The sequence below is a fragment of the Erythrolamprus reginae genome, chromosome 6 (genome assembly GCF_031021105.1).
Source record: "Erythrolamprus reginae isolate rEryReg1 chromosome 6, rEryReg1.hap1, whole genome shotgun sequence".
In the NCBI taxonomy this organism is placed as follows: Eukaryota; Metazoa; Chordata; class Lepidosauria; order Squamata; family Dipsadidae; genus Erythrolamprus; species Erythrolamprus reginae.
The window spans coordinates 98,136,752-98,149,807 of record NC_091955.1 but is presented as its reverse complement, the minus strand read 5'-3'; the positions used below and the strand labels follow the sequence as shown (position 1 = coordinate 98,149,807).

General features: G+C 41.2%; 1 protein-coding gene across 1 annotated transcript; it reads left to right on the top strand.

Annotated features, from left to right (window-relative positions):
• Window positions 1–891: 891 nt before the first annotated feature.
• On the top strand, window positions 892–9,537 carry LOC139168840 (C-type lectin lectoxin-Thr1-like). The gene is made up of 5 exons (XM_070754580.1): window positions 892–964; window positions 2,215–2,309; window positions 5,406–5,546; window positions 7,160–7,301; window positions 9,287–9,537. The coding sequence occupies exons 1-5, from the start codon at window positions 907–909 to the stop codon at window positions 9,352–9,354; spliced, it is 504 nt and encodes a 167-aa protein (XP_070610681.1). The 5' UTR covers window positions 892–906; the 3' UTR covers window positions 9,355–9,537.
• Window positions 9,538–13,056: the final 3,519 nt, after the last annotated feature.

The window sequence follows — 13,056 nt, the reverse complement described above, 5'->3', positions numbered from 1 at the left end:
CTTTGGGGCAAGGAGGGGCCAGGCACCCTAACCCTAACCCTTGATGTGAGTGACCTCAATCTGGCCACCTTTAAGCCAGTAACATGACCTTTAAGCTACTCCTGTCACATGATTGTTAAGCCACTCTCACCTAGTCACATGACCGACAAGTCACACCCACAAAATAAGCCACACCCACCGTGTGGTAGTAAAATTTTTTGCAGCCCTTTGCTGCCATTTGAAGGGACCTCTTTAAAGTTGCTGCAGGTTCCAGCAGGGGTTCAGGCAAGGATCAAGGGATCCATTGGGAGAGAGAGAGGGAAAGAGTGTGCGTGTGAGAGAGAGAGAGAGTCTCCTGCTGATTATATAGCAATGCGGTGTCCAGTGGGACCTACCAATGGTGTGGCATGACCATGGTGAGAGAAGGGGGATCCAGCTGGATTAGTGACTGTCGACTCAGCCTTCCATCCTTCCAAGGTCTGTGAAATGAGGAGCCAGATTGTTGGGGGCCAGAGGCTGACTCTCTGTAACCCACTTAGAGGGGCTACTGTGAAGCCGGATATAAGTCTAAATGCTAAAACTGTGGACAAACTATTGAACTCTGGGCTGGAACCTGGATCTGAGTGAGCTTTCCAATGAGTGTAGCTCCCCCTCTTTCGCAGTGGCTAAAGTGCGTCATTGCAGGCTACTTCTGCTGATTGACTGCAATTTGGCAGATCGACTCTCCAGCAGCTCAAGGTTGAATTCAGCCTTCCGTCTTTCCGTGGTTGGTAAAATGAGGAGCCAGTTTGTTTGGGAGGAAATAAGCTGACTCCATTAAAACGCTTTGGATAGGACTGAACACAATGGAGTGTGAAGTTGTATATAAAAAAGCTAAAGGCTATTGTTGTTGTTATTTTTCCTCTCTGCAGGAAAGGGAGGAAAACCATGGGGCAATTTTCTTTCGTGAGTTTCGGCTTGTTGGTTGTGGTCATCTCCCTAAGTGGTGAGTGCAAGCAAGGTCTTTCCTGTTGTATTTGAATCCCTTTAATACTATTAAAATTCACAATAATAAACTAAATAGCTAAAAGCTTGCCAAAATATATATGCATTTATCATTACAAGTTTAGTACTTTCCACTCCTTGTATTGGAGTGATCCCATCAATAATCTCTCCTGAAGTCTCTTAAGCAGTTACAAATCTTCCAGAACTGAACCCTGTGGTTCCCATATTTTGCCCGTCAGCAGCCTGGTTCTTGAAAGAAGCGGGGTGGCGCAGTGGTTAGAGTGCAGCACTTCAGGCTACTTCGGCTAACCGCTAGCTGTAGTTCAGCAGTTCAAATCTCACCACTGGCTCAAGGTTGACTCAACCTTCCGTCCTTCTGAGCGGGGGAGTCAAATGAGGACCCAGAATGTTGGGGACAATAGGCTGATTCTGTAAAGCCACTTGGAGAGGGTTGTAAAAGCACTACGAAGCAGTATATAAGTCTAAATGCTATTGCTATTGCTAACTGAATTTCTGGCTTAGCACATTTACACAATTCCCTGAATGATACAACTAAAGCAGAAAGGTTCTCACAAGACTTTCAATTTCAAGAAAATTAACCTAAGCCAGGGGCAGGCAAAGATGGCTTTTCCATGACTTGTGGACTTCAACTCCCAGAATTCCTGAGCCAATCATGCAAGCTCAGGAATTCTGGGAGTTGGAGTCCACATGTCATAGAAGAGCCAACTTGGCCTACCCCTGACCCAAGTTAACCCTAAATTTCTTTGAGAGGGCATATACTGAAGCTGAAGCCTCTTTGGCCATCAAATGAGAAGAGAGGACTCTTTGGAAAAGCCGCCAAGGATGTTGGGAAAGATGGAAAGCAAAAGGAGAGGGGGACAGCAGAGGAGGAGAGGGTTAGCTAGTGTCATCAATGCAATGAACATGAGTTTGGGCAAAATCATCTGGGGTAATGGACGATGGGTGGATGACATGCTATTGTCCATCAGGTTGTGAAGAGCGAGATATGACTTAGCCACTAATCAACAACAGCCAAATGTGGAAGTTTGTGCAAGCAGCTGTTGCATCTGTAGCGCAAATCAGTTTCAATTTACTGCCATGAAAGATGTTTGCAACCCAACAGGCCAAGAATGTTCTCAAGACCCAGCTTTCCTCCTCCTCCTCCTCCTCCTCCTCCTCCTCCTCCTCCTCCTCCTCCTCCCCCTTTTCTCCTGGTCATCCTCTGATTGCAATTTCTCTCTTCCCACACAGGAGTGAAAGGCTGTTGTTGTCCCGATGGTTGGCTGCCAATGAATGAGTTTTGCTACAAGGTCACTGATGAGGCCAAGACCTGGAAAGATGCAGAGGTTAGAAGTGTTGTGTGTCTGTGAATTTCCTCCCCCAGGCATAGGAGGAGTCTAGCCAGCGCCTTGCATAGCTCCCAAGCTCCCACTCTGGCTGGGGTGAAGTGGGAGGCTACTAGCACGGGTGGGTGAAAACGTAGCAAAGAACATTGTCAGTACCACGTACTGGAATGGTTGGGTTTTCAATATATGAAGATAAACCAGCAATGTATGTTAGGAGAAAATACAGTAATACCTTGTCTTATGAACTTAATTGGTTCCAGGAGGAGGTTCGTAAGGTGAAAAGTTCGTAAGATGAAACAATCTTTCCCATAGGAATCAATGGAAAAGCCAATAATGCGTGCAAGCCCATTAGGAGAATCCAAAACATTAAGGCTTTAAAAAAAAAGCTGCCAGCAGACGAAGCTGAGGCTTTGTATTGCATGACATTGTATGGTTGGTTGTTGGTGTTATATGTGCTGGTTAGTATTGATGCTCTTTGTTGTGTGCTAATAAGAGAACGTGTTATATAGTTGTGTGCTACGTTTTGCTGTTTGCTATTAATATAAGAGAAGAAGCTGTGTGCTAATGCTAAATAATATACTAAATCTGCACTTCTATTCTACTAGTTTTTCTCATCATTCCTTTCACCCATTTCCTCCCATGTTGACTGTATGACTGTAACTTGTTGCTTATATCCTAAGATTCTTATTAATATTGCTTCTTCATTGCTTATTTGACCCCTATGACAATCATTAAGTGTTGTACCACATGATTCTTGACAAATGTATATTTTATTTTACGTACGCTGAGAGCATATGCACCAAGACAAATTCCTTGTGTGTCCAATCACACTTGGCCAATAAAAATTCTATTCTATTCTATTCTATTCTATTCTATTCTATTCTATATGTACTTGCTGTGTGCTAAAGCTGTGAAGGTATATGCTGTGTGCTAATAGGAGAATATACTATATCGCTGTGTGCTAAAGGGTATATGTATATGGTGTGTGCGGATAAGAGAATATATTATATTTGCTGTGTGCGAATAAGGGAATATATTATATTGCTGTATGCTAATTGATCTAATGTAGTTGCTATGTGCTAACAGGTATTGCTATGTGTTAAATGATATTGCTCTGTGTGTATTATGTGTTATGTATTATGTATTATATCATAGTTACAGTGTAATATTAATGATATTGTGTATCTTGTAAATAATACCTTTACTATATGTTGGTTTGTGTTATTGACTGAACAACCACCACTGCCACATATACTCTGTTTCAAATACAGTATTTCTCTCATTGGCTGTCAGACCAGTGAGGATTGCTGACAAACATGATTTTAGAATAATCTGAAATGCAAGTATTTTATACATGATATACCAGTTTAAGCTTTCATGACCAGTATCCAGGGGTGGGCTGCTGCCTGGATTGGGGGGGGGGAGACGCAGTGGGGTAGCAAATATGGAGCTCCACCCCAGAGCACCGGATTTGCACTGAAAGATGTTGAAAGAAAATGCATAAGCCATGCCCACAGTGTGGTAGTAAAACATCTGGCAGCCCTTCACTGCCACTATCTGTTGGGCAATATCAAACTTCAGGGTTGAGTGGCTGTCTTGTAGACAAGATGTGTCACTGGCAACTTCAGACTTCTTTTATTCTGAAGTGATGAAGATCTCAGATTTTAAACAATGAATCCTGAATTTTAAGTCATTTTAAGTAAGGAGCTGCAGAAAAGCATCCATGATGGTCAACGGATTGAAGTGGCTAGGATCATGCAATCAGATGCCTATTAGAAACATAGAAACATAGAAGACTGACGGCAGAAAAAGACCTCATGGTCCATCTAGTCTGCCCTTATGCTATTTCCTATACTATTTATTGTTTTCTCTCATGCACAAACATCCACACCAACCCACCCACTCACCCACTCACCCCAACACAACTCTGGACAGAGTACAGAAAAGAGGAACCAAGAGACGATTAGGGTCCTGGTGCCTAAAACCTATAAAGAACAGTTGCAGGAATTGGGCATGTCTAGTTTTCTGAAAGGAAGAACTAATGTTCCAATATTTGAAAGGCTGCCCCCCCCACCCCAAAGAAAAAGGATGAGGTCAACCTATTCTCCAAAGCACCAAAAGGAAAGAAGCAATGGGTGAAAACTAAGCAAGGAGAGAAGAATTAAGCAGAAGTTGAGAACAATGAATCACTGGAGCCTTTGAAGAAGAGATTGGACAGCCATTTGTTGGGAATGGTCTCCTGCTCCAAACAGGGGATTGGACTAGAAGACCTCCAAGGTCCTTTCTGGGCTCATGGCCAGCTCCTCTGGTAACAGATTTTGAGCCAGATGAGCCGATTCCAGTATTGGAGACCTGTGTGCCTATCAGAGGATTCAGACAGTGAGGGAGAAGGAGAGTTGGAAGCTGAAGGTGCTGGGGAGATAGAGGTGGAGGCCCCTGCATTGCCTGTGGAACCCCCAGCTAGGGCCTCGTCTGGGTCGGATGAGAAGGGGGTGATTGATGATCCAATCCTGTGAGAAGGATTAGGGGGAGAGAGGAACAGTTGCACAGATGCAGGAGGAGATCTTGACCACAGCTGAGAGTGAGAGGGAATTCGGCAGCCGGCATAAAAGGGGAGGTTTTGTGGGCGTGTTCTTTGCAGGATTTATCGTTTGTGATTTAAGAGAGAAAAAGAAACAGATCCAGAGTATTTCTGTAAACCAACATCCCTGCTTCCTTAGAGAACCCCAGCCTTTGGACAATTGACTTCTGAAAGACTGTAGCTCTTGGGAAAAGGAGTGAGCACCTTTGCTTCAGCCCAGTTTGGAGACATTATTTACAAACCTTGGGTGGGGGGGTTGAGACATTCATTATCAGCCTTGAAGATAACCCAGAATTTTTGGCAATAAACAGACATTCTTTTGCTGCAATTGTGGCCCTCAGCCAATTTGTTGAGGCAGTATATTTTGGTGTTTTGGAAAACGCCAGTCTGTGTGTTTGATTTTGTCTTTAATTACTGCTCAGCTGTCATGCCAGGCAAAACACCTTCCAACTCCGTTATTCTGTTCTGTTCTTTCTGATGAATAAGCGCCTTTCTCTGTTGTTGCTCTCTCCCAGGTGTCCTGCAGAATGTTGAAGCCAGGCTGTAACCTCGCCTCCATCCACAGCGAGGAAGAATCAGGGGACTTGGCCCAATACATCTCTGACTATATCACAAAGGGGGGAAATGTCTGGATCGGACTGACTGATGCACAGAAAGTAGGTCCTTTGTATGTATGTATGTATGTATGTATGTATGTATGTATGTATGTATGTATGTATCCATTATTAATTTGTTAGTTTGTTAGTTTGTTAGTTTGTTAGTTTGTTAGTTTGTTAGTTTGTTAGTTTGTTAGTTTGTTAGTTTGTTAGTTTGTTAGTTTGTTAGTTTGTTAGTTTGTTAGTTTGTTAGTTTGTTAGTTTGTTAGTTTGTTAGTTTGTTAGTTTGTTAGTTTGTTAGTTTGTTTGTTTGTTTGTTAGTTTGTTAGTTTGTTAGTTTGTTAGTTTGTTAGTTTGTTTGTTTGTTAGTTAGTTAGTTAGTTAGTTAGTTAGTTAGTTTGTTAATTTGTTAGTTTGTTAGTTAGTTTGTTAGTTTGTTAGTTTGTTAGTTTGTTAGTTTGTTAGTTTGTTAGTTTGTTAGTTTGTTAGTTTGTTAGTTTGTTTGTTTGTTAGTTTGTTAGTTTGTTAGTTTGTTAGTTTGTTAGTTTGTTTGTTTGTTAGTTTGTTAGTTTGTTAGTTTGTTAGTTTGTTAGTTTGTTAGTTTGTTAGTTTGTTAGTTTGTTAGTTTGTTAGTTTGTTTGTTTGTTTGTTAGTTTGTTAGTTTGTTAGTTTGTTAGTTTGTTAGTTTGTTTGTTTGTTAGTTAGTTAGTTAGTTAGTTAGTTAGTTTGTTAGTTTGTTAGTTTGTTAGTTAGTTTGTTAGTTTGTTAGTTTGTTAGTTTGTTAGTTTGTTAGTTTGTTAGTTTGTTAGTTTGTTAGTTTGTTAGTTTGTTAGTTTGTTAGTTTGTTAGTTTGTTAGTTTGTTAGTTTGTTAGTTTGTTAGTTTGTTAGTTTGTTAGTTTGTTAGTTTGTTAGTTTGTTAGTTTGTTAGTTTGTTAGTTTGTTAGTTTGTTAGTTTGTTAGTTTGTTAGTTTGTTAGTTTGTTAGTTTGTTAGTTTGTTAGTTTGTTAGTTTGTTAGTTTGTTAGTTTGTTAGTTTGTTAGCTTGTTAGCTTGTTAGTTTGTATGCTGCCCCTCTCTATGGACTCGCAACAAACATAGAATACATAATAAAACAATTTGATTGAATTAATAACAGTTAAAAGACTTAAAAACATCCTAAAAACTTAAAAACATTCAATTGTCATTCACTCAATCAATAGGTCATTCTAAAGACATTCATTGGTCGGGGGGGGGGGGAGAGATCTAATGGCCCCAGTCCTGGCAGCAAAGATGAGTTTTCAAACTTTTTTGGAAAGCAAGGAGGGTGGGGGAAGTGTGAATCTCTGTAGGGAGCTGGTTCCAGAGGGTGGGGCCCCCCACAGAGAAGGCTCTTCCCCTAGGCCCCACCAGCCGACATTGTCTGGTTGACAGGACCCTAAGAAGACCATCTCTGTGGGACCTCAGCAGACGCTGGGATTTGTGCGGCAGAAGGCGGTCTCGGAGATAATTTGTCAAGGAAATGCATAGCTACTGTCCAGCTGAAGTATCAGAGGCATTCCCCAAGTTCAACCCTGGCTAGTTGTTCCAGGTCAACTAAGCTGGGTGGAGAAAAAGAGGGAGGGGTTTCTCTATGATCTGCCCCTCGAAACCTGCCGTCTGTTCTTTCCTTGACCAAAGCCAGAGTCTCTTCCTAGGTTAACGTGGCCTCCCTTCCATTACAAGACCGTGTCTGGGATTGGACAGACAGATCCAGCACTGACTACCTAGCTTGGGCGGCAGGAGAACCCAACAACCTGAAGGGGAATGAATACTGTGTAGAGATCTTGGCCAGCACAGGTAAACCAAGCTGGAGGGGGGTGGGGTGGATGATGCGCTTTCAACCATGAAGACTTATTTCAACCATCTTGGGATGCCCAGCAGTGAGCAACTGAGGACCTTCGTTGACCTCCTTAGATTCTAAGCTCTCACAGCCCAACCTTCTGTGCAGTCAATCGAACACAAAACACCCATGGGATAAACAAAAATGGAACTCACTATTTCTTCAAAACCTCTTTATCTTAACTTACTTCTTAAAGGCCATTATGGTCACATGAGATTTATCTTTTTGTTGTTTCATTCCTTGCTTATATATAGGTATGTATATGTATAGGTGGTATAGGTATCGGTATCGGTATAAATGAAGAGGCTATAGCCATCACAATCTCCAAAATGTTTAAAATTTATTTAAAACTCCTAAAAATTATTAAGCTTTCATCAGTCCCTACTGACTTCATCAGAGTATTAAAATCCCCATTGAAGAAATGTTTGCTTTTATATAATGCTGCTCAATTAAACACCTTAAACAAGATCTAAGTATTGCCCACAAGATCATATGCTGCAACGTCCTGCCTGTTGGTGACTACTTCAGCTTCAATCACAACAACACAAGAGCACACAACAGATTTAAACTTAATATTAACCGCTCCAAACTTGACTGTAAAAAATATGACTTCAGTAACTGAGTTGTCGAAGCGTGGAACTCATTACCGGACTCCATAGTGTCATCCCCAAACCCCCAACAATTTACCCTGAGATTATCTACGGTTGACCTATCCAGATTCCTAAGACATCAGTAAGGGGCGAGTACAAGTGCCTTCGAGTGCCTTCCGTCCCCTGTCCTATTGCTCTCCTATATCTCCTATCCCTTTCTTCTATTCCTATATCTCTTCTTCTATTCTTTCATTGATATGTTCTATTACTATACCTTCTTTTCTATTCTTTCATAGATATATTTTACTATGAGTATCTCCTCTATAACCTTCATCATGTATTTTACTATGTGTATATAGATACATACCCACTAAAACCCTCATTGAGTATTGGACAAAATAACTAAATAAAATAAATAAAATAAAATAAATAAATAAATTTAGTCACTAAGTTGACTAAATTGAGCAGCATTATATAAAAACAAGCATTTCGTCAATGGGGATTTTAATACTCTGATGAAATCAATAGGGACTGATGAAAGCTTAATAATTTTCAGCCAGCGTGCTAGAAGTGCAACTATGGCAGAGCACAGCTTGACAGAAAATTCTGGTTGCCTTGGCCTGAGTTGATGGCTAGGTAAGACCATTTTAGCACATGATGTTCTCCACCTGTGGTATCTTCATACCTGTAGAAATCACAGCCATGGAGACATGATTTCTCAAGCAAAGCTTGTCCGAGCCAAGAAATCTCTCAGAGCGAGCAGCTTCATGATTTAAAGCTCTGCCTCTGGACTTGTCAGTTTATTATTTATAACAAGTTCTTGTGCATATAATTATAAAGTATTACTTCTCTACTTAATGGTTAATAACACATAGTATACAAAGGAAATCCTGCCATGGTAGGATGGCATAAAATGAAGAGAAGAGTATCTAATTAGTTTTCTACCTTAGACAGACAAAAGGGTTTTAATTACCTTAGGTAAATGGAAGCTTAAATGGATAATTATTTCCTTAAACTAATCCAGGTGCCTAGGCTTGATCCTATCATATCCACAGAGGGCATTCCATATTCTTATAGAGATGGGTAGCTAATCCACATTTTATTCTTTTCCCCAGATACACAGTGAGTATAACTTTTAGACTTAAACAAGGCAGAATAATGAGGTGCTTTTTATTGACAAGATAGGTTTTCCATATCGTTGCAATAATCAGCAATATTGTTTTTTTGTTTGTTTGTTATTTCAATTCCGATGCTGCCTTTCTGCAGAGATTCAGGGGGGCTAACCTAACCTGCAATACTGTTCAGGGATTCTGAGGGACTCACTACTCACTACTTTCTCTTTTTCTGCCCAGATTATATGAAGTGGAATGACCATCCCTGCGACTTCGAGCGTGCTTCCCTCTGCCAGTGCTCCAAGTAGTGCCAGGGGCTCGTTCCCTGCTCCAGGGGGAGGGAAACACCCAGTGAAACCTGGAAAAGCAACCAAGCCCTGCCAAAACCTCTCTTCCCCAATCCTTGGCTCGCTTTCTGTAGCTTGGATCTGATTTTGCTCTTCCTGGTGGGCCGGAAGGTCAAATAAACTCCGTCTTGCATAAATGGCCTTGATCATTTTGGATTCTTGAGAACCCAAGACTTTTTCATGGCAAGGACTGGCCTTAAATGGGGGGGGGGGTGTTTTTCTTCAGAAGAGCCATCCATTGGAGGACAGAAGGAAAAGGGGGGACATGATCGAAACATTTAAATATATTAAAAGGTTAAATAAGGTCCAGGAGGGAAGTGTTTTTAATAGGAAAGTGAACACAAGAACAAGGGGACACAATCTGAAGTTAGTTGGGGGAAAGATCAAAAGCAACATGAGAAAATATTATTTCACTGAAAGAGAAGTAGATCCTTGGAACAAACTTCCAGCAGACGTGGTAGATAAATCCACAGTAACTGAATTTAAACATGCCTGGGATAAACATATATCCATCCTAAGATAAAATACAGGAAATAGTATAAGGGCAGACTAGATGGACCATGAGGTCTTTTTCTGCCGTCAGATTTCTATGTTTCTATGTTTCTATTTATTTATTTATTTTATTGATTGGATTTGTATGCCGCCCCTCTCCGTGGACTCGGGGCAGCTAACAACAATGATAAAAACAGCATGTAACAATCCAATACTAAAACAACTAAAGACCCTTATTATAAAAACCAGACATACATACTGACATACCATGCATCCATGCTTTGGTGCTTTCTTGCATGTCGACCCTCATTTTAATTTGAGGATTGAGAATCTGAGGCATCTCAGCACCAGTATTGGGCTGCTACCGGAATGATGGGGATGGGGCACCATCCCAGTAGCAAACATGCACATCGGCATGAGATTTGGCTTGTGTGCAAATCTCACATGAGGACATGTGCACAAAGGAGAGTCCTGTGATTTTCACTTATCTTTTTGCTTCCGCGCATGGGCGTGTGCCGGGGTCGCAGAGCTCTATGGGAGGCACACCGCTAGCAGCCATACGTGCAATCCACCCTTGCTCGGCACCAAAAAGCTGGAATAGGTGGGAAGCTGTTCATGCTTGGGTGACCTTGCAGAGGATTTATTTTTCATTTATTTTTATTTTTATTGGATTTGTATGCAGCTCCTCTCCGAGGACTTGGGGCGGCTCACAACACATAATAGAACAGTAGAAAAACAATCCAATTAATAACATAAACAATCATTAAAAAATTCTAATTTTAGAATAGAATAGAATAGAATAGAATTCCTTATTGGCCAAGTGTGATTGGACACACAAGGAATTTGTCTCGGTGCAGATGCTCTCAGAGTACATAAAAGAAAAGAGACATTTGTCAAGAATCCTGAAGTGAAACACTTAATGATTGTCATAGGGGTCAAATAAGCAATGAAGAAACAATCAATATTAATAAAAAAATCTTAGGATACAAGCAACAAGTTACAGTCATACAGTCCTAAGTAAGAGGAAAAGGATGATAGGAATGATGAGGAAAACTAGTAGAATAGAAGTGCAGATTTAGTAAAAAGTCTGACAGTGTTGAGGGAATTATTTGTTTAGCAGAGGGATGGCATTCAGGAAACTTCACTTAACAATTCGTACAACAGTCATACTAGGAAACATTCATTGACCAGGGGGAAGCTCTAATAACCCCAGGCCTGGTGGCAGAGATGAGTTTTTAAACTCTTTTGGAAGAGAAGGAGGGTGGGGGCAGTGCGAATCTCCAGGGGGAGTTGATTCCAGAGGGCTGGGGCCCCCACAGAGAAGTCTCTTCCCCTAGGTCCCGACAGCCGACATTGTTTGGCCGATGGGACCCTAAGGAGACCAACTCTGTGGGATCTCACCGGTTGATGGGATTCATGCGCAATGCCTACCAACATCTGCTGATCCTTGTCAGGACCCTACCTACAAATTAAAACAGGGTTCAGAAAAGATCAAGAACAATGTGGCATTTATGTGAAACAATTGGAACTGGACAAAATTTCATTAGGATCAAGGGGTTCAGAAACTTTGGTCGCCATATAGAGTTAGAAGAGTGGGATCATCTATGGGAAAGGAATTATAAACCCATGATAGTGGCAGCCTACAAAGAAAACCTCTATAAAATAGCCACAGCATTTAGACTTATATGCCACTTCATGGTGTTTTTACAGAATCAGCATATTTGTCCCCAGCAATCCGGGTCCTCATTTGACCCACCTGGCGAGGTTGGAAGGCTGAGTGCTCCTGGAGCCAGTGGGGAGATTTGAACTGCTGACCTACAGGACAGCTAGCAGTTAGCTGAAGTTCCCTGCAGCGCTGCACTCTAACCACTGTGCCACCCTGTCTCTAAATGTTTTATAGATGGCATTAGCCCCCAGTGAGATTGTCATGTATGTATTGGTGGTATACAAAGATATAATAATATTTATATACATGATACTAGTAAAAGAGAAGACTAGGACAGGGGACGGAAGGCAAACTGGTGCACCTATGCACGGCCCTTAAATATTTCTACATTTATCCCTCAAATGTTGGAGCTGCAGCCACAAATCTGGAACATATTACCACTTGTGGTTGTTAGAAAAATTCCCCAGACAAGAGAATAAAAGCAAAAGTCTTTATTAACAACATAATATATTAATTATTATTAATTGTTGTATTTTAATCGTTTTATACTGTTTTTATTTTTATTGTAAGCCACCCTGAGTCTCTTGGGAGTGGGCAGCATACAAATAAAATAAATAAACAAACAAACAAATGAATGAATGAATAAATAAATAGATCGATCAATAGATCAATAGATAAACAGATAAATAGATAAACAAATAGATAAATAAATAAATCTCTATATGAATAATCCTAACTGACACAATGGATGTCTCAACTGAATGGAGAAAAGGTGGAGGCAGGAAAAAGTCAAACCACAGCCTTGCAAATATTGCTAAAATATTACTAAATTAAGCAGATAGAACGTTATGAACCGGCTGAAATGACAGTTATATTATGAAAACTTTTGGCCAACCTATGTACACATCTCTCTACATTCTTAATAGCTGCAGACCTTTAAGGCATAATGGGAAAAGAAGGTGTTGACACCCTGGTATTCAGTTTGTGGATTACGTGGCCTGCGGATATAATAGACGTGATCGGGGAAAATCTTTATATGTCCTCTTTATGCACAGAGAAAGACCATCCTGCTCCAACCTCCAATCTCGAGGCGTTGATCTGGGCTTCAGCACTGCAGACAAGGACCCAGAGTTGGACTGAGACATCCTAAGGGACAGGTGAGTGTTGCTCTCCCACCTGGGGGGGCACTGGGTCCCTGATCCCAGGTCCCTGTAGGAAATCTGGAGGAGGGTCTCTATGGCGGAGAGTGCAAGCTCTCTTGGGAATCTCTGGGAGAGAATAAGAGAATGCAGAATAAGAGAGGGGCAGGGACCTTGGAGGTCTTCTAGTCCAGCCCCCTTTACCAGGAAAACCTATACCATGCTCTCTATGTGGGGCTACCTTTGAAGAGTGTTCGGAAACTTCAGATCATCCAAAATGCAGCTTTGTGAGTCTACGGAAAGGGGCGGCATACAAATCTAATAAATAAATATTGGGCCTTCCAAGGCATGGCCATTTTTTAAAAT

Bases quoted from the DNA above. Each gene is read 5' to 3' on its own strand.
- LOC139168840 (XM_070754580.1), top strand. From the start codon at position 907: ATGGGGCAATTTTCTTTCGTGAGTTTCGGCTTGTTGGTTGTGGTCATC. The intron at 2,310-5,405 runs GTTAGAAGTGTT...GCTCTCTCCCAG, and splicing joins AGACCTGGAAAGATGCAGAG to GTGTCCTGCAGAATGTTGAA. The intron at 5,547-7,159 runs GTAGGTCCTTTG...GTCTCTTCCTAG, and splicing joins GACTGACTGATGCACAGAAA to GTTAACGTGGCCTCCCTTCC.